The 22,526-nt window shown below is 40.9% G+C and overlaps 1 protein-coding gene across 1 annotated transcript; it reads right to left on the reverse strand.

Annotated features, from left to right (window-relative positions):
- Positions 1 to 1,251: 1,251 nt before the first annotated feature.
- Positions 1,252 to 21,127, reverse strand: LOC139449955 (electron transfer flavoprotein-ubiquinone oxidoreductase, mitochondrial-like). The gene is made up of 14 exons (XM_071231569.1): positions 21,068 to 21,127; positions 19,083 to 19,196; positions 17,125 to 17,277; positions 16,824 to 16,900; positions 15,386 to 15,467; positions 13,615 to 13,733; positions 12,910 to 12,987; positions 12,146 to 12,358; positions 11,739 to 11,813; positions 7,814 to 7,957; positions 6,656 to 6,824; positions 5,773 to 5,955; positions 4,213 to 4,434; positions 1,252 to 3,220 (listed from the first exon to the last, which is right to left on the reverse strand). The coding sequence occupies exons 1-14, from the start codon at positions 21,105 to 21,107 to the stop codon at positions 3,057 to 3,059; spliced, it is 1,833 nt and encodes a 610-aa protein (XP_071087670.1). The 5' UTR covers positions 21,108 to 21,127; the 3' UTR covers positions 1,252 to 3,056.
- Between the last annotated feature and the right edge of the window lie 1,399 nt (positions 21,128 to 22,526).

Consider the following 22,526-nt stretch of genomic DNA (forward strand, 5'->3'; position numbering starts at 1 on the left):
GATATTACAATAGTACCACTCTGTGAAAAATTCTATCTTTTAACAGGCAAAAAGCAGTTTACTGGTATTTCTGACAGTTCTTAAATATATACTTCAAACATTCGGCTTCAGTTTGGCAGATCTTGTTCAACAAACATTTTCAGTTCTTTTTTTGTTGTTCTAGTTTATTAAAACAAGGTTTTCTTCATTGACGCTTTCTGGATACAAGTAACACAGAAATGGTTATGGGACAGAAAACACAAGACAGTCATGGTAATTTCTGCATCAAAGAGAAACTTTTCTAGCTCTTATCCCTTAACATGATACATGTATACCGTATTCGACGTGATAAGAGCCCCGCTCTAATAGGCGCCCACGGTGATATTTGCTAATATATTGGCTAGTGAACAATCCCAATTAGCACCCCCTCCGATTGATCAATGTACACAAGACTTATTTATTTGCGTATAATACGCACTCGTGTGTTATATGCACCCTAAATTATGGGCAATTAAATTCTGGATAAATATATCTGTCATATATAAACATTTCAGGCTGTCAGTATAAACCATGAAATTTATCCTTTAACTTTGTTTTTTTTCACCAAAATAATATTCTAATAAGAGCCCCCTATTTCTAATTTTGAGAGCGCCCTGGGTGCTTATTACGTCGAATACGGTATGTGGGAGTCGATGGATCTTTCTGGCCCCAACAGAATCACATCAATGCCATGGTTGAGAATCAGTTCTCTGAATATCTCTACCACAAACTTGGTATATGCTGGATGGTCACAGGACGGCGAGTGGGTGAGTGGGTGAGTATCCAGGAATTAATCTTGGATCCAAACTAAGTGCCCTTGGCAGGCAAATTGGAAAAAATTGTTATTTGTGTTCAAAATTGGGATTCTTTTAAAGGTTTTACTTCCTTATTTACAAGTGATTATTACAGATGCATTAGCAATTGTGCAAGTGAGTATGTAACCATATTGAACGCTTCTATTTAACATATGGTAAGCACAATTTTAGGGGGCTGAACATATAAGTTTGTAGGTAGTAGAATATAATACATATTCCATAAACCTAGCTTTTACAGTCCTGCCTCATTGTCCTTTCAGCTAATAACCTACAACCAAACACAAGACTCTTTAGACCAAAGCCTAGAAGAGTCTGGGGATGATACAATAACAGCGTAGGGTTTATATCCCCACCCTCACACATATCCTCGTGATGCTACAACTCAGACATGTTCAAAAATGACTTAACACAACCTTGTTTACAAATAAATATATTGCATGATAATATACATAATAAACGCAAACAAAACAATGAACATTTTCAGTTGAATATATCAATCAGTATAGACAACATGTGGTCCATTTCTGCATTGAAATCACACAGAACAAACTCTGGCTCACCAAATAAACACATCCAAAAGATCAAATGTTTCACATCACTCTATCAGCCTACATCAAAACACAAAAAACTACCATATTTATCCGTACTCCTAATGTTCTCCTACCATTGCAGAGTGTGACAGAGGTGTACATCCATCAGTGAGTAACTATCAGGTGTGTTTGTCCGATCTGACTTTGAGAGGGGGCCAATTCAACAGCTGGCCCTGTTCCCATTTCAAGCAAAACTGATACAAAAATGGCAGTGACCTGATAGGCTTAAATTGAAATATACATGCATTGTTTGAAAATAATATGAACGTCACAGGATCCTTGTCTTAACCTTAATACTACCATCTAAAGATTGAGGAGTTCTTTGATTCAAGTCCTTTTGGAGCAGGTTTCAAGGTCCCCAAGTCATATCACCACAACTGCTTTGTGAAATGGTACTCAGATATTTTCAACAACAGCAGGCCCGACTGGTGAGTAAATTGTCATGTTTTGACCCTAACCCTGATAAAGAAAGTATTTTTGCTGTTTAAAGAGTGAGTGAGTGAGTGAGTATGGGTTTATGCCGCTTTTAGCAATATTCCAGCAATATCACGGCGGAGGACACCAGAAATGGGCCTCACACATTGTACCCATGTGGGGAATCAAGCCCAGGTATTCGGCAATACGAGCCAACACTTTAACCAATAGGCTACCCTACCCCCTTAAAGAAGTATAGAAATATATGTCCTTTGTCTATAGAATTCCAAACAAACAAGTGGTAATAGGTCACATGTTTGTAACTACCAGCATTGGTGGAACAGATTGGGTTAGTTGTGTCCCTGATAGGGCTGGGACGGGTAACTCGGGTACTCGGGTCGGGTGGTTCCTGAGTAGGACCCGGGTACCCACAGTACTACCGGAACCGTGGTCAGTCACGTGATATATTGTTTAATAGCAAAAGTATCTAGAACTTCCACGTTTGCACTATAAGTGACTAATGTTTGCATTTCTTTCTGACTGTGCACGCATTCCTTCTGACTTTATAAGTTTGAATAGAGATAAAACTTCAGTCAACTACAGTGTATGCATGACCAGATGGTTTTATTTGAGTATCTAAATACAATTTGCCAGGGCTACGGTCAAAATATCCCCAACCTGACATTTGTACCTATCTCTTGAAACCAACAGCGGGTACCCGGTTAGGGTCGGGTAATAGTGGGGTGGGTACCCGGGTAGTAAATTTGGACTTGTCCCAGCCCTAGTCCCTGAGATCATTCATCAGCTTCATGTTAGCTAGGGGCGTCATGACATGCCTACCTCTTGATAAATTTCCACAGTTTTTGCATAAACATTCCCCATGTTCAATAAAGCCAGGCTGACATTAGGTGGTTCCTGTCAACCAGTTTGTGTACTTAACTTCCACAATAGGTTTATTTGGGCTGGTTCTCACAGAATATTCAATCAAATTTAGTGCTGTTTCCTGACAGTGGTCATTGTAAATCTTGTCAATATTTCTTTTTAAATCAATCTGAATCTGAATTACATCATGGTAGGCACATCATGTATTGAATCGTAAGGCGTATCATCATCGGTGAATTATGACACGCCCAGTTGAAACAGAGTCTGTCTTCCCACCGCCAACATCCCTAACTTGAAGCTGTATACTGTGTGTCACAAAGGTCATGGGTCGGTGCATCTACATGCCGTTGTACGCAGGCCCCTCCCCTCCCTGAGGACACACCCAGTTGATGTTCTGGGAGGGGTCCTTGATATCACAAGTCTTGCAGTGGATGCAGTTCTGAGCATTGATCTGGAGCCTTTTGCCGGTGCCATCTTCTGTCTCCACATACTCGTACACCCCTGGAGATAAGAGACTAAGTTTTAACTCATGTTTCTGACTATAGTTACACAAACTCACTCGAGTCAAAGGGTTCATTGTTACAGGGTATTGGAGAAATGTACCTGGGGTACTTTTCTATTCAGGAAACTGCCTACCCTTTGGTACAACAATCTTGTTTGGGGGGTCCATCTTCAGACCAATCAAGCACAATCCATAAATTCTTTAGACAATGAAAAGACTTCTTTGTTAAGATGTTCTATAAATATCCCACTATAGTAATTATTTTATATCTTCAATAGGTTGCATAAATGATCTGCTACCATGGCAACAGAGCTGACATGTACCTCATGGTGAAAGTGGTCATCAACAAGGAAATGTCATTAGACCCTCCTGAAATTTACTTGTCTCCGACTAGCAAACTTAAATTAATTTTGAATCCTGATAATATTATATATAATACACAAAAAGGCAAAGTCCCCCATATACCCTATAATCCTTGCAAATGTATCTAAGTGATTCGGCAGGGAATAATCAGAAACAGGGGCCATAACTCTGCAAAACATAACTTGTTTTATGATATTTTTTAACAGATTTAACTAATCTACCCCTTAACAATATATTCAAAATGTTATCCTTGTAGCCATAGCAGTTTCCCAGAAAAATGTGTCCCATTTAAAGGTACAGTGTCCAATGTCCAAATAATAAGCATACATACAGCATATCTAGAGCAAATGGACAGGACACCAAAACAGTATGCTATACAAGTCAGTTTGTTATAAGGGTGTTTGTTATAATCATAATTTACTGTATACGTAAAAAAACAATGTGTACACTTTGCAGATTTACACACTGTGCACACAGGAATTTACGTTTATATCTCCACATATCGCATTATATATTGAACAAAGTCTAAAATTTGCCCAACTTGCTAGCAGTGGAACCTGAGAACATGACCACGGTAACTAAAGCCTTTGAATATAGATCTCAGTGAGGGAGCAAACATAGATGTTACCTGCAGGACAGAATCTCTGCTCCGGGCCATCAAAGAGGGCAAGATTTCGGTTGACTGGGACCGAGTCGTCCCTGAGTGTGAGGTGGGCAGGCTGGTCATGGTCATGGTTTGTGCCGGTCAAGGCCACTGAGGTCAACAGGTCAAAGCTAACTTCTCCATCAGGTCTGGGGTAGTCGATGGGCGTTGATTCAGCAGCAGGCTTCAGCTGATCGTGGTCCCCTCCTGTGGTGGAAATTACAAGATCATTTCATCTGATTACTCAAAGTAATTGAGTATACTGCCTGGCCAGTCATCTTCTTGTACGAACCCATACAAGTCGGATGGTCTGCACTAGGGCTGGGACAAGTCCAAATTTACTACCCAGGTACCCACCCCTCTATTACCCTACCCTATCCGGGTACCCACTGTAGGTCTCAAGAGGTAGGTACAAACTGTCTAATTGGAATAAGTTCGACCGTAGCTCTGGTAAAATGTGTTTAGATACATGTATGAAACGATCTGGTGTATACCCTGAAGTTGACCAAAGTTATATTTTTATTCAAACATATAAAAGTCAGAAGGAATGGGCGTAGTAGTCAGGAAGAACTGCGGACAATAGTGACTTGTAATTTAAACATAGAGGTTTAGATACTTATTGGCATTAAACAGTATATCACATAACTAACCACAGACCCTGGTAGTCCTGTGAGTACCCGGGTCCTACTTAGTACCCACCCGACCCGAGTACCCGAGTACCCGAGTTACCCGTCCTAGCCCTAGTCTGCACGGACATCATACCGTCCAAAACATGTGACATCATCTGCTTGTCACATAATTGACCCTGTTGACATTTAGAGTTACCATGTAAAACCCACTGATGGTAGTAAGGTAGATCTGATATTGTCTCACAAACATGTTCCGCCACAAATAAGTTTCTGTACTGAACTGGTAATGATGAATCTGTTCCATGTGCCCCTAGCGGGTGTGCAGTATCTCATGAGCTGAACGTTCATGGACAGGCCTCCACCTTCTGTCTAGTGGCGTAAATGGCCATTCAGCTCGTACCATCTGACAATCAGTTGGTGACAGATGTTTTGTTTGTTGTCTAACGCCACACAGTAATATTCCAGCTATAATACGGCAGTCTGTAAATAATCAAATCTGGACCAGACAATCCAGTGATTGACATCAAGAGCATGGATCCATGCAATTGGGATACAATGACATGCATCAACCAAGTCAGCAGGTCTGACTGCCTGATCCCGTTAATCCCCTCTTACAACAAGCACAGCCGCCTCTTACGGCAAGCAGGGGTTGCTGAATACCTATTCTAACCCGGATCTTCACAGGTCTGGTGACAGATGTAACCCATAGTATTCAGAAATACTTAAATAGGGTATTAAATACATCATAGAAATATTTAGAACCATGTCCAAGTTGGGGACGCCAAGCAGTGTGTGGGTGTGGTGAACACACTCCCTGAAATTCAAGGTGAACTAAACACATGATAAGTTGACATGTAAGTTGTCTTACAAAAGGGTGTGATCATCCCCTACACAAACCCACCCTTTGCGACCCTACCTTTGTGTGACAGCGTCCAGGGCTCCTTGCCCCTCAGCATCCAGTGGAAGAGGCCGGTATACAGGATTCCTCCATATAGCCCTAGGGATGTGTTGAATGACGGACGGACGTTACGGACAGCCTTCAGCTCCTTCCAGACCCAGCTGTCCCGGATACGTTCCTCATAACACTTTGGATCTAGACCTGTCACCAACGCGAACCCAAGACATGTGAGATGTAGATTGACAATGGTAGTGTCACAGCAACACTTCAGTAGGTAGGGCTAAAAGCTCTCCAGTTACATCATGGTGTATATGTTTCTGGTGGGTATAACATCTGCTGGTCAGAGGGACTGGCAGCACAAAGAAATTGTGCTAGTCTGATTTTATTTGTTTGTTTGTTGTTTAACGCCACACTCAATAATATTCCAGCCGACAGTGGTTTGTAAATAATCAAGACCAGACAATCCAGTGATTGACATCATGAACATCATTCCACTCAAATGGAATACCATGACATCCAACCATGTCAGCAAGCCTGACCACCCGACCTCGTTAGTCACCTCTTACAACAAGCATAGCTGCCTTCTACTAACAATAATCATATCCTTATAATAAAAGGCGTATTGTTTCCCCAAAAAGTATTTTGAGAGTGTTGTTTGTTTAACATTGATACATTATGGACCATGCATTTGGCCTCTGAGAAGTACTGAGGTAACATTGTTTCACACACAGTCGACTAGCCCAGCTGCTTGTGAACCATGCAGTTGTCAACAGTGTACATTGCTGTATTACGATTTCAATGGGAACATTTCTGCAGTACCCTATACAACAGTGACTTCGTCAGCATTACTGGGCACCTAGCCTCTCTGTCCCACACAGCTCCATGTCCACGAGATACCTACCTACAGTGGGAGAGTTGAGATTCTCATCAAACATGGTGTCGAACACCGACTCAGCTGCCACCATGCCACTCTTCATGGCGTTGTGAGTTCCCTTGATCTTCGGGACGTTCATGAAACCAGGGCTGCAGCCCATCATACAGCCCCCGGGGAATGTGAGCTTAGGCACACTCTGTAACAACAACACTGTGTGTCATAGGCTGTATCTCTAATATCGATCCCTTAAAGAAAGCATATCTAGACTAAAATTACTCTAAATAATTTATCAAAATCTTTCACTCCGATATGATACCACTGTGTTATGATCTGACAAGGCCTCCATAGGATGGCATTTTAGCCAATCAGTGTCAAGGTTAAAAAATTCTCAGTACAAATGAGCAAATATCAGCACATCTAATATTTTTCATATTTGTATCTTGAAAATAAACATAAACAGGCAGTTCCAAATGAAAACATTAAAGGCCAGGCTAACCATGTGTGTTTCAGCAGCCTGGACTCATCTGTGAGTATTACAAGTATACACAGGTGTTTTTAGTGAGTGATTTACCATTTTAAAGTAACCTTAACTGACTGACTGACTGAGTTGGGTTTAATGCCGCTTTTAACAGTATTCCTGTTATATCACGGCATGTCAGCTTGATGTGACGTGATGCAGGTCTCCGAGACGTTTACCACTTCAGTGAAACCCACGAGCATGGGTATGGTGCTTACAAACCTAGAAACATAACCGGGGCACCCGGGATTCAAACCCACAATCATAGGTTTCTGGCGTGCCCAAGGGACGCAACTCTGAATAGCGAATTGCGGCGCCTTAGATGGCTGGGCCACCCGTGCCCCGTAAAGTAACCTTAACAGTATAACAGCCAGTTTGGAACTAGATAAAGTAATACATCTGTGTAATATAAAACCTGACAAAATACAGCATTAAAATAGGTAGCAACTATCACACATTTGCATTCTAGACTTGTCTGAACATTAATAAATATTTATTGTTGAGTGCAGGATTAAATACACCTTTGATTTTCCAGTGTATTACATCATCAGTTTAACAATGTCCCCCTTCGCCACCAAATTTCATTTCAGAAGTGGTGTCTCCATCTTTCTTATCACCAACTTAGTATAGCATCAAAGAAACAGTGATCTAAGTAGTTGATCCCGAACCTGCAGTCCTCCTTCATTGAGAGCCCTGGCGCCATAGCAGATCCTCTTGCCTCCCCGGAACAAGGGCTCCATACTTGGGTGGTGTTTGAACCTCTGGAACTCCCGGAACGGGCTCAGGTATGGGTTTTCATAGTCCAGGCCGATCTGCAGGGTTTGAAATTAACATAAGTTCATTAGTACAAGACTAACATTCACAAAGGAAAAGTGACATTTTCTTGTGGACTACCACTTTTACCATGCAATTTAGATCATTTTTGCAGACTGATGAAAAACAACAGTGAATTTCTCACCCTGATCAATACAACAAATGTAACTCCAGGGGAGGCGATAAATCAACTGTGCAATCCGATACGTATACCGATACCTTGCTCACGATCCGATATGTACCCCAATACTTGCATGTGTTTTTATCTGCGGTGCGTAAGCTTTTTTTTCATACACAGGATGGCCAAATACCTGCCACACTGACGATTTACAGTTGGCTGGACTTTTAAGCCAGACCATCTTGCCATTGTCCTCCATAGTGCAAGTCGACAAACTAAATTGTCATGATTGGATACTGTCCAGCTGCTTAGAACTAGAAGGGAGGTAACTCTATATCAACTGCATTGATACTATTCAGTTACCCAGGTATGTAGCTGAGTGAGTGTGCCAGTGTAAATTATGGCACAATGGATGAAAATATTTACGTTTTCACTTCTAACTAGTGTTTGTTTGGCATTACAGTTACAAAAGCAAAGATTTAAGGCAAGAATAAATATATTTTTTACTTATTGTATCACTGTGATCAATACTTGTGGAATGTCCTAACACAATGTAACTCCCTGCTTGAGTTTTGTGTTCTACAAAACATGAATCTGTATTGGTCTGGTCTTGCATGAAATTACTATGTGATCAAAGTTATTTTAACAAATTTGTACTGTTTTCTGAATCTACAGATCTGCAGGCTATACTGACTGAAGTGAGCAGAACTGATAACTTTACCTGAAATTTGAATTTCCGTTTAATTAATCCATAATCATAGAATGATGTTTATTGTATATACTTTTCTTGCATAACATACTGCACATTGATCTTAGTAGCGAAGTCCTAACTGGAAATGAATGACAATCTATCAGCGTCTTCAGCAACTCTTTTCCACACCATGATCTCCATGACCCTCGTGATATCTGGTGTCGCCCCCTATATGTTATTATTGTTTTCGAACATCCCTCGGGGCTGATGGTACATTGGGTAGGAAGACATCAGTCACACAGGGTAATGCAGGATAGGTATATAAAATAGACATAATACTCTGATTATGGAATACTTTTAACTTATCCTGCATTACATATTGCACTTTATCCGACGGTAGGTGGTGATACCTTCAGTCCGGTGCTAGGATAGCTGTCACACGTCGTGGCATCTCGTAGAGTGTCCCTGTAGGTTGGGCTGGTCTGAGATGGTTAGTCTCCGCTACTCACTCAACAGTGGACAGCTGCAACAGCAGCACATGAGAACAACAAGACATAACTTTTGGTACAGATGACCACTGTGTTGCCTGTGGCAATCAGCAGCTTGGCATTGGTCAGTTGATGAGACCAAAGCTGTACTGCCAGGATGAAGGTTTCCAGTTCCAAGTTGTTGATGTGCCACTGTTTTTGTCCTGGAGACCACATCCCTGAGGCTGTCTGGTCCAAGAAGTGGGCAACCCTTCCATGGAGTGAGGCATTGAGGAACAGTTTATCGGATGCTTTGACCTCCATCAAGGACACGCTGTCTAAGGCATTCGATGGGATTAACCACCAGTCAAGGATTTGGCAAAGGCGGTCTGGCAACATGATCAAAGTCCAGTCTTGCTGCCTCTGTAGATGAGGCACCAGAAACAGTTGAAATGGCCTGATGTTGAGCCTCCCCCTGCCTGTGAGGTTCTGTGCCCTTGAGAGGTGGCCAAGTGGCACTTGCCACTGATGAACGGTTTGAGGGCCATCAATCTGGTGGGAGGCGCATGAGGCCACTGGTGGTATCGAAGTAGCCTCATATGAATGTCAGGCTCTGGGTCGAAGTTAGTTCCGACTTTGCTGAGTTGAGTTACCCACCCTGTGGGTGGAACAGGTGCATCATAAAATCCCGTCCAGAAATGAGTTGTTGTCTCTCAAGGTAGTTCATGAAGCAGATGGTTATGTACGACATGAAGCCAATCCCCCTCAGGTGTAGGTAGGAGACGATCAGCTTCATTATGTGTACAACCGTGGGGCATGGAATGACAAATGGAAGAACAGCTCACTGGTAGTGGTGGTTGTTGAAAACAAATCTCAGGTACTACCAGGTGTAGGGACATGGAGGTAGGCGGATGTCTAGGGAGATGACACAGTCGCCTGGAGTGATGGACAGACATAGCTGCAGAGCATGATCAGCCTGAACCATGGTGGAGACTACATAGCACTGATTGAACACACTCATGTTGTGAATCATGCACACTTTCTCTGAATCTTTCTTTGAGGCAAGGAGCTGGTTGTGATCTCAACTGAACTGCTCGTCATTCATTTCCAGTTAGGACTTTGGTAGTAACAGGAATGTGCAATATGTAATGCAGGATAAGTTAAAAATGTACACATTGGTATTAAAAATGAAGGGGTCCTGTGGCCCTGTGGCCCTTGAGGTCCTCTCCTGTGGAATTCACGGGACCCCTCAATGTTTAGGTTTTAACATCAGGGTAATGACAAGGACATCATGACTTTCATGCTTCATTTCAAACACTGGCTACAATATATCTTATTTGGCTCTTGTCTGGGTGAAGTTTCAAAACAACACTACATGTTTTCCAATTCTGCATTCAACACATTCAGAGAATAACCAACGAGCGACAAGGAATAACAGATCCCCTGTCCCAAGTAAAGGCATGGGGTAAGAATTTGGTGTGGCACTTTCAGCATGCCATGATTCATTCATGAGGGACACATATCCCCGTTATTCTATATATTTCTCTCTGACGGTAAACATAATATTAATGAAATGTCAACACCATGGAGGAACTGCACTGAAGCCAGCCTTTTGTCCAGATGATGTTATGTTAAGCACGTGAAGGCTATAGCACATGTTACACACGTTGCACGCAAAACAATGTTTGTGCATTCAGGGTTCAAAATTAACATAACTCCACGAGTCGCAAACAAGTAATACTCAGGAAGGACAATGGACATATACTTGTGGACTTCCACTTTCACCATTAATCAAATGGCAACACATTTCTTCAGACTAGTGTGAATGATCAGACCACTTGCTGGCCTGCCTCTCTGGAACACGACCTTGGCTTATTGACTGGTTAAATATAACTGCAATAGGTGAAGGAGCGTAGTGTACACAGGACAGGTTGGGTGTTGTGTTGTGTTGTGTTGTGTAACTGCTTGTACTAGTCGGACTGAAGCTGATTTATAGTGCTAGCTCACTGAGATACCATGCCACAGTGTAACATGAATACCCCACTCAGACACAGTATACTGACTCCGAGCCGACCAGTCCTTGAAGGAGCGTAGTGTACACAGGACTTGGAAATGTTGACAATCTTCCTGCCTGTACAGGTCAGGTGTGTTGTATTGTGTTGTGTTGTGTAGCTGCTTGTACTAGTCGAAGGAGCCGATTGACTGAAGCCGATATATAGTGCTAGCCCACTGAGATACCATGCCGCAGTGTAACATGAATACCCCACTCAGACACAGTATACTGACTCCAAGCTGACCAGTCCTTGTTTTAGCCCCTTAATGCGAGCACCAGACAGGGCACCAACAAGCACCATCTTTAACGTCTTTTGGTATGATGCGGTCGGGGATTGGAACCCCAGACCTTCCTCTCTCCAGCTGAGAATCTACCAGTAGACCACGGAGGCGGTCACCTGTACAGGTAGTATGTTATGTTTGTTATCAACTATGCATCAGCAGAAACTTACCACCATGCCCACAACAACCTGCGGTGCTCCCTCCCCCAGATGGTACAGGAACGTCCCTCCGTAGGTGTGTCTGTCCTGAACAAAGGCACATTAGCTTATTGAATAATTGTAGATAAACACAAGCCGCTACAGGCAAAGTACAATAAAACTTGAAAGCATCTTGACCACTTTAGCATGTCTAGTCCTGCGTTAAGCTATATTAAGCAGTCTGTAACTTTAGCTACGGGTACAAACCCTGAATCTGAAAATTATGAATAGACCAGTAAGCTTATTCTAATAATAACATCGAAATCAAATCTATGGAAAATGATTCTTACAGCAAAACTAGTAGATGTAAAAGATTTTGGAATAGACTGGTCAAGTCTTCAAGATATTTAATCCCTGGACCCTCGGCCAACATCACTCACGAATGGCCATCCCACAGTGTGTTCCACCCGACCAGGACGATGTTTCTCTGGCTCTACTTCCCACAATTCCTTCAGGCCGATACCATACGTCTGAGGCTGACAGTCTTTCCGCAGATCAAAATGCTTGTACAGCTGCTTGGCAAGATGTCCGTGACAACCTTCCCCAAACATGGTCACCTTCGCATGCAGCTCCATACCTCGTTCGAATGTTTCCTAGGCAGAAGCGGGGATGGGATGCATGCAAGTTCAATGACGTACTCATAGTGTGGCAGGAAACGCTAACATTTGCTTGTTTGTTTGTCTGCAATATTCCAGCTATATGACAGCGGTATGTAAATAATCGAGTCTGGACCAGACAATCCAGTGATTGACATCATCAGGATACGATGACATGCATCAACCAAGTCAAGACAACCCGGATCCCATTAGTCGCCTCTTAAGCATGTTAAGACTAGCTTAGTTACCTTTTACGGCAAGCATTGGTTGCTGAAGACCTATTCTACCCCAGATCTTCACGCTAACAATGAGTTTCACATGTGCTACCATGCTCGGTACGATCTGAATTTTACAACATTAAAGTTCTGAGTGATGCAATTCCATGGTCACATTAAAAAGTCACATGATACCAGAGATTTGGAAGCCTTTAGGTATCACTCAATGACAACCTTCAAATGACAATGATCATTGTAAAGCCAGGCAACATCATAATCAGCACAAGATGATTAAAACCATCAAATAAGACAAGCATGCCCCATCAACCTTACTTTGGGTGATCCGTCCTTGTAGATGCCGACATCATTTGTGGCAATACCCTTCACACTGCCATCTTCATGAAACAGCACCTGCATGCAAGTACAAGGTATGATGAAATCAACGGTAAAGTTACTGACAACCACATCCTTCTAACAAGCTTCACTTCCTACCAGAAAGTAAGGCTGCACAAATATTCTAAATGTAGTTAAATTTAAATCTCGGTCAACTTCATTTAAAGGGAGGTAACTTCATAGCATTAAGTAAATCATTTTTATCCTTCCGTTTAACTAACTTGGACGGGCTGGGACGTAACTTGACGTAACTTGGGTACTCAGGTCGGGAGGGTACCGAGTAGGACCCGGGTACTCATAGTACTACCCGGACCCGTGGTTAGTCTCATGACATAGAGTTTAATGACAAAGATTATCTAGAACTCCATGGTTTCACTGCAAGTCACTGATGAGACCATTTCTTTCAGACTATGTACCCATCCCTTCTGACTTTTATATGTTTGAAGAAAGATAACTTTCTATCAACTTCAATGTATGCATGACCGGATCACTTTTTATGTGTGGCGAAATACTTTGTGCCAGGGCTCCGGACAAATTATTTCCAATTGAACATTTTGTACCCAACTCTTGCAGCTACAATGGGTCGGGTAATAGAGTTTTGGGTACCCGGGTAGTAAAGTTGGCCCCAAAAGCTAGTATACTGACCTCACTGGCAGCATATCCTGGGTAGATCTCCACCCCCAATTCCTCTGCTTGTTCTCCGAGCCACCTGACCACGTTGCCAAGACGGACGATGTAGTTACCATGGTTATAGATGGTCATTCCTGGAGCAAAAGCACTGCATTTTATGATCACCTGCACATCATGATGGACAACAACAGAGAACATTAAGAACAACATACATTCATCTTTAAATACCATATGGTGTTTATGCAGCTTAGGTTTATCAGCAATATCAAAGCAGGAGACGGTGGCCAGTAATTAGTCAAATCTGGACCAGACAATCCATTGATTGTTATAATGAGCAACAATTTACACTGATGACACGCCATCATTGATTAAGTTGCATCTTGCGACCAGCATAGCTTGCGGGGACCCGTTCTAACCCGGAATCCCCTTGGGGAGACCTGCATAGTTTGCGGGGACCAGTTCTCACCCGGAATCCCCTTGGGGAGACCAGCATAGTTTGCGGGGACCAGTTCTCACCCGGAATCCCCTTGGGTAGACCAGCATAGGCTGCGGGGACCAGTTCTAACCTTGAATACCCATGAGGAGACCAGCATAATTTGCGGGGACCAGTTCTCACCCGGAATCCCCATGGGGAGACCAGCATAGATTGTGGGGGACCAGTTCTAACCCGGAATCCCCATGGGGAGACCAGCATAGGCTGCGGGGACCAGTTCTAACCCGGAATCCCCATGGGGAGACCAGCATAGGCTGCGGGGACCAGTTCTAACCTGGAATCCCCATGAGGAAATCAACATAGATTGTGGGGGACTAGTTCTAACCCGGATTCCCATGAGGAGACCAACATAGGTTGTGGGGGAGTAGTTCTAACCCGGAATCCCCATGAGGAGACCAACATAAGTTGTGTGGGACCAGTTCTAACCCAGAATCCCTAAGGGGAGACCAGCATAGGTTGTGGGCGACCGGTTCTAACCCGGAATCCCCACAAAGGGTCCATTCAATGATGATCCAGACTCACTTGAGTCATATCGCTGAGAAACAGTATGTTGTTTCATTTTATTGCCTTAACTATCAATAGCAAAGTGTTGAAACAAGGTCAGCTACTGATACTATGAAACTATGTATTGCAATCATGCCATGGACAAACGCAATGCATAGATAGATCGATTAGTTGTTACACCCCCAACATACAATAAGCATGAAGGATCCTTGCATCAAAGTATTGTAACTGATCAGTCACAGGAATATTGTTAAAAGCAACTATACTTAAAAAGGACTAATCATTTACTTTGCTATTTGGTTTGGTCAAAAGCAAACCTTGAGATGGAGTTGTCCATTCAGAGAAAATGTTCAAATTTAACAATAATCAGTAGTGCCTCCCAAAGTGCCTCGCCATCTGCTGGCCTCTTGAAAATGTAGATATTTAATTCCAACTACAAAACTTGTTTTTGCACATACTTGGCCAGAGTCACTGAAGTGCACATTAAATCACTTTGCATGGACAGAGTGTCACCATCGTCACATAATGTCTTTCTTTAGGTGAGTTTAAAGTTCTTTGATAACAAAAAGGGCACAAAATGTTTTAAAACCGATCTAAAATGCACTAACTGAATTCCAACACAGAGTTGGGGAAACTGAAACTGAACCCTCGACAATCAGCAGAAACAAAAGGTCACCGTGACTCTCTCAATCTCCATACTTTTACATAGACAGAGCATAGCTATAGCATTGCTGGGTGAAATAAAGCCCAGGACCGAACTCCTGTCTATTATTGATTATATATTATTACCTGGTAATACTGGAATGGGGATGCGCCCCTTCTCTGTGAGGAATGCAAAGGAGTCTTCTGTTACAGGGGTATGGAAGGGGGCCTGAAAATGGCATAACAAATATCTTAATCATAATAAGAGTATATACATACAACATGTATGTGTTTTTAATAGTGATTGGCTGGATATTTTCAGTCAGCATGCAAAGGAATTGACATTCAGGATAATGAAATGTAGTTCATAAAATGATTGATCTAGGCACAGAATTACTCTCCCTCATGACTTTGATATCAACAACCAGTTAAAGAGTGTCTTTTGAAAGAGATTTCAGCATCGATCTGATAGCATGAGGCTAAATCCTAAGACAGGGGGTGTTAACTCACCCCGATCTCAAAGACGTCACTGATAACATGGGTCTTAATCCTATGACGGGTTGTTTAAATGTTAACTCTTCCCCCTCTCAAGGTCATCTAACAGATAGCATGGGTCTAAATCCTATGACAGGTTGTTAACTCACCCCCCTCTCAAGGTCATCTGATAACATGGGTCTAAATCCTATGACGGGTTGTTAAGTTAACTCACCCCCTCTAAAGGTAATCTAACTGATAACATGGGTCTAAATCTTATGATGGGTTGTTAACTCACCCCCCTCTCAAGGTCATCTAACTGATAATATGGGTCTAAATCTTATGATGGGTTGTTAACTCACCCCCTCTAAAGGTCATCTAACTGATAACATGGATCTAAATCTTATGATGGGTTGTTAACTCACCCCCCTCTCAAGGTCATCTAACTGATAACATGGATCTAAATCTTATGACGGGTTGTTAACTCACCCCCCTCTCAAGGTCATCTAACTGATAACATGGGTCTAAATCTTATGACGGGTTGATAACTCACCCCCCTCTCAAGGTCATCTAATTGATAACATGGGTCTAAATCTTATACCGGGTTGTTAACTCACCCCCCCCTCAAGGTCATCTAACTGATAACATGGATCTAAATCTTATAACGGGTTGTTAACTCACCCCCTCTCAAGGTCATCTAACTGATAACATGGGTCTAAATCTTATGACAGGTTGTTAGCTCACCCCCCTCTCAAAGTCATCTAACTGATAACATGGGTCTAAATCTTATGACGGGTTGTTAACTCACAAGGTCATCTAACTGGATCTAAATCTTATGACGGGTTGTTAACTCACCCCCCTCTCAGGGTCATCTGACTGATAACATGGATCTAAATCTTATGACGGGTTGTTAACTCACCCCCCTCTCAAGGTCATCTAACTGATAACATGGATCTAAATCTTATGACGGGTTGTTAACTCACCCCCCTCTCAAGGTCATCTAACTGATAACATGGATCTAAATCTTATGACGGGTTGTTAACTCACCCCCCTCTCAAGGTCATCTAACTGATTACATGGGTCTAAATCTTATGACGGGTTGTTAACTCACCCCCCTCTCAAGGTAGTCTGGAAAGAGTTCACTAATAGCATGGGGCTCCACACAGGCCCCAGACAATATGTGCCCACCTGGAAAAAGGAAAAATTGATTTTTTTCCAGACAGAATTATTTGCAAGCCTAAACTTTGCATTAATTCTAACACTGATTATGACAACAATAGATTTTATCAAAGCATATTTCATTTAAAAATGTTTAATCAAAATGTTCGACTCTTCTTGTAATTGCTTGAGTACTGCTGGCTTTTAATAGTACAAAACTGTATCAAAGAAATAAACTTTTTGATCTGACGAACCAATTTCTGCTGCCTTCTCCACCAAACACACACGGAGTTCCTTCCCCTGCTCGTTGGCCATCTGTTTGAGGCGACAGGCAGCTGACAACCCTGATGGCCCTCCACCCACGATGACAACATCAGCCTCATCTGCGAAGCGCTCCATGTCCACATCTTCAGGGAAAAGGACAGTAATTTTTAGTGAAACGTCAGTATTTTTCAAAAAATGATGAAATAGTGAATTATGTTTCATGCTGCAGTTAGGAACATTCAAACTCTGTAACGGGAGTGGTCTATTATAAATTCTTGGTGAGGAACACAAAGACCGATCCATGCATGAGAAAGAAAGCAAGAGAGAAGTTCTCTACAATCTATATGCTCCAGAATTCAGTCCAAAGATTACAACCCGTGAAGATCGGGGTAGAATAGGTCTTCAGCAACCCATGCTTGCCGTAAAAGGCGACTATGCTTGTCGTAAGCGGCAATTAACAGGATTGGGTGGTCAGGCAAGCTGACTTGGTTAAAGCATGTCATCGTATCACAATTGCGTGGATCGATGCTCATGATATCAATCACTGGATTGTCTGGTCCAGACTCAATTATTTACAGACCGCTGTCATATAGCTGGAATATTGCTGAGTGCGGCGTAAAACAACAAACCAACCAAAGATTACAATCGCATTAGAACGGTTTACAACATATTTACACATAATACATACACATTCAAAGAGCATCGGTGGAGCGACACTCAATCTGCCAGTCATCACATTACAACTACATGTATCAGATACTCATTAAGCATCTTAATATGAGCCCCGAATCACATACGTTTAAATTTCTGCTACTATCATTATATAAAACTAAGAGATGAGTAAAATTCAAAACGTCTTTCATGTCACATCAAATATTTGCCCTCTTAAACTTAAAGCTTAATTAGCATGGAAAGCATATTGAGTTATCAATAGTTAGAGACAAGCTGAGTCCTGATAATAGACTTCCATCTGATGTTGACTGGACTGTCTTGAAACCCAACTCAAGTTGGCAAACCATAAGCTTGCTATCATGATCTTAAAATATGCAAATGATGTCAACTAGCCATGCTAGAAGAAATTACATTTAATCAGCTCCATATATCAATACATGGCCTACTTGCAGTAAAAGCTACTGTCACCTGCAGAGGTTTTTCTCTGTATGAGTCCTTATGTAAACATGGCTGCAAATCAACTGGCACTGTATGATAAATGGGGCAGTTAACTAAGACATGGTATTCCTTCAGTTACCTAGCTGAATGAAACTATGGCTTCAACAATCAGTTCCTCATGACTGTAGGAAACAGGTGTTTGTACAAGGCTGATATCATGTATGTACTTGTATGTGTTGTAAACATGGTTAAGTGAATTTAGAAACAAATAAAGGAAATGTTTTCTCGGACCAGGCAGGTCACTTTAGATCCTGCACGATAGTCATTATTATTGCTTCTAAAAATATATTTGTCAAATTCCCTGCTTCATATGAAATGTATGAAGCATATTATCATGTTATTATAAGAGAACGTTACAAAAATCCAAATTTTGGATAACAAATATTTTTTTCAAAATTTGGCCAACCATAAACATGATAAAAAACTTAGTTGAAAATCCTGGCTATCCCATGTATTTTGCTTGCCAAAAACCCATTTCAAATGCCTAATTCAATTATTATTCCAAATGCATTACATTTACAAAATAAAAACACTCAGATTACAAGTACTTAATGTCATTATTGTACCTATCAGCATGATCAGACAAACCTTTCAGAGACCTCAAAGAAACTCAAAAGTGACCTGCCAAGACCCGAGAAACATTTCCTTGTTTCTATAGCCTTACAACATGTACAATAACATACATGATATCCATCTTGTACATGTCGTGTTGACACTAACACGTTCCTGACAACCATGATAATGAAAACCTGCCACCAGGAATAAGTATGTGGCTGACCTTTCCACCTTGGATCCTTGTCTCGAGGATGGATGGTATAGTGTGTGGTGATGCGAGGTGTTGTCTGTGATGAGTATGCACGACTCTGGTACAAACACTGACGCACAAGACGAGCTGAAATCAACAAGACATGAGTCACACAATAACACTATAGTGAGTGAGTGAGTGAGTTGGGTTTAACGCCACTTTTAACATTATTCCAGTTATATCGCGGCGTGTCAGCTTAATGTGGGAGGAAAGCCCGAAGTGATGCAGGTCTCAGACGTTTACCACTTCGTTGAAACCCACCAGCACGGGTATGGTGCTGACAAACCTAGAAACATAATCGGGGCGAACCGGGATTCGAACCTACAATCAATAACACTAGAACCATGATAAAACTGTAAGCTCCACCATCAATTTTCAATCACAACATCAATTTGAAGAGACATTTCACAGTGGAATGAATACTGTTTCTAGATCAGTGTTCAATACTGTTCAAGGTGTGGGGATTATCTCCTTATTTGGAGCACAATGATAACAGACATCATATAGGTAGGAATTAAATTCCAACATGTCAAAATTTAAGTAGTTTCTGTTGGAATGGTTATCTCAACATGCTCAACTAATAGTAATTTTGGTTGGGATTATCATGATCAGTGGAGTAGTTCCAGTTGCTAATGCTGTCAACTAATGCTGTCTGTGCCATAAAATAATCCAACCTGGCTCTTGGCTGCATCATAATCATTTCATTAGATTTCTAAGTTCAGTTTACCAAACATAATTTTACTAGACTCAGACTTCAGGCTAATGTTGGGAGCACTGTCAAAATCATGTCTCAGGCAAGAGTGCCTGTTCCATTTGTCCACTGATTCCTATCAATAATAGGCTTACTGTGAATGACAGTTTAGGCGATGTTGCAATGTAATTCAAGTAAGTCAGTGCATAGTATTAAAATGCCTTTCATGTATTTAACATGATAAGGATTAAAAAGAAGTCCAACAATACACATTCTGGGGGTAAAGAAGTGAGCCCATGCAATATACATGTATTACTATTAGGGCCAAAGAAGTCACTTCACACAATATTAGAGCTAAAAAAATCTCTGGAAGCAACAATAAGCTATAAGGCAGGTAAATCGACATTAAAATACAGAAATTTAGAAATTGGCACTAGTCCTCTAGTCCTTACCAAACTGCCCAACTGATAAGATATCACGGGGACTAGCAGAAATGTGATATTTTTAAGGGTTTTGCTATATGTTATCATTATAAGGACTAGCTCGTGGACTAAAAATGTTAGTTTCTACTGCTGTAAATATGACCTTCATTGCTCAGGAAGTAGATTTTGCTATTTCCCGCTCAATTTCCTGTGCACATACACAAAATGGCTGTAGGCATCCCGATATTCTAGTAATTAATTAAACTATAGAAGTTGGGATAGACATCAGTTATATAACTTATGTAAGTTATATAAGTTATATAACTTGTGTCAGAGTACACTTGCTACACTAACATACAACAAACAGAAAACCTATTCATGTTGCTAAAGCTTAAAATACACTGGAATGCAGACTTGTGATATCAATGTGACAGTGTACAATGTTTCTAGTGGGTAAGAGATGCAATCACTAAAATTTTAGTGATTGGCAGCAATTATTATCATCCCTTTCAGGCATAATTTGTTATCAGATATTGCAACATTCCGTCATGGTGTATCAGGAAAAGGAAGAGAAATATCCTTCCATCCACCTTCATAAAATCCAAAGGTTCCACAAGACGCTGTACTCTGTCACGTCTACTTGTTATTGTCATTGGACTTTGACCGGAATATTCATACAGTGAAGCACTGTTCGTTACTAGGATTACTGTAAACTCGTAATTTTTAGGATAAAGGTAGTTCAAAAACACGTGTTTTAAGCAATTCAAACTTTTGTCTGTCAGCATTTAACACGTTAATGCCACATACACAAACTGCATCACAGAAAGCGCAAAAGGTTTGTTTACCTGATGCCAAGACACGTCTGTAGCTTGTATAAGACGCCATTGTTATTTTCAGATGCGATGACGGCATGTTGATAAATGCTTAAATGAAAAACTATGTTTTCCTATAAATTATTGAAATTTATACACGAAAACTCTTTTCATAACGAATGTAAAGATGTTCAGTGTTATAACAATATTACGTGTTAAAAGTTGTTGCGATACTGTATGTCGTAAACTGTCAGAGTTTTTTCCCTTGGGCCAACATTTTCATATTAATTTTCATAACTTAGCGGGTTAGTTGATTTGCACGCGTAAAGTATTACTGGTGATGATTTTATCATTATTATTCTATTCTAAACTTATCTACTGAATGTGTTGTTTGTTTTGTGTTAGGTTCAATGACAAGAGTAATGTAGGTACGTGGAGGACTTCTAGGTTTGAAATGTGTGAACGTCCTTATTTGACGTATAAAAAATACACTGCTATGAAACCATTATTATGAAAAGTGTAAAACTTTGTTTACGTTTTAATTGGGGTGGGGGATAGTGGGTTGGGGATCTTTCCGAGTCAGAATATATAATTTTATAAACAGTTTATTCACATAAATGTACTTGTTTCAAATATGAATAGCGCCATTTAGTTTTATTCTTTCATTTACTTGTTACAAAACACATTCAACCGGATAAATATGAGACGAAAAAAGTTAAACTGAATGGTTTTAATGTTAATCTACTCAATCATTAATCCATTTATAAATACATGATAATCACTTCATTTTCATTTAATGTTGCATATTTTAAAAAATGTTTTCTTCTTTTGTTAATCATCAATCACTTTGTACATACTATTTTGATACCCTCCGGGGCGATGGGGTAGCCTTGTGGTTAAAGTGTTCGCTCGTCAGAAGATACGGGTTCGATTCCCCGCAATGGTACAATGTGTGAAGCCCATTTCTGGTATTCCCCGGAACTGAAATACTGGAATATTGCCCAAACGGCGTAAAACTATACTCACTCACTTGATAGACTACTCCTTACAACAAAGTAGTGGTTTTTAAAAATGGGTACTCTACATTGCTGTCGATCGAGTGAACTTAAGAATAAATATCATATATATGTTTTGAAGGGTGCAATGACATGACAAGGGGTTGCTTGCTTTCTGAAATTTAGATATTTTGTTCCACGCGCATTTGCGATATTGAGTTTACACGAATAATAAAGCTAACAGTAATTGTTAAGTAAGGGCAGGTAGATTATATATCATTTAACCCCAAACCCCACTACAAATATCGAAGGAGAAAAAAACTGAAACGAACAAACAAAAAAATAAAAATCGTCATTTGTATTTCATTATGTGTTTTTCATTTCAACAACCGGAATTTTGGAATTGTTTTGGTAAATCTTTTAAAAACATATGCCAACAAAAATTAATAAACATGAAATATGTTTGAATGAATGAATAATCATGGCAATCTCCGTAC

This window comes from Haliotis cracherodii, unplaced genomic scaffold, assembly GCF_022045235.1.
Source record: "Haliotis cracherodii isolate W230 unplaced genomic scaffold, xgHalCrac1.p SCAF_8, whole genome shotgun sequence".
Lineage (NCBI taxonomy): Eukaryota > Metazoa > Mollusca > Gastropoda > Lepetellida > Haliotidae > Haliotis > Haliotis cracherodii.

What these genes read in the sequence shown, in the direction of transcription:
- LOC139449955 (XM_071231569.1), bottom strand. Translation starts at nt 21,107, where the DNA reads ATGGCGTCTTATACAAGCTACAGACGTGTCTTGGCATCAG. An exon ending in CAGGATATGCTGCCAGTGAG is followed by an intron (nt 12,988 to 13,614) that starts GTCAGTATACTA and finishes ACTTGCATGCAG; the next exon opens with GTGCTGTTTCATGAAGATGG. An exon ending in CTGGACGCTGTCACACAAAG is followed by an intron (nt 4,435 to 5,772) that starts GTAGGGTCGCAA and finishes TTTCCACCACAG; the next exon opens with GAGGGGACCACGATCAGCTG.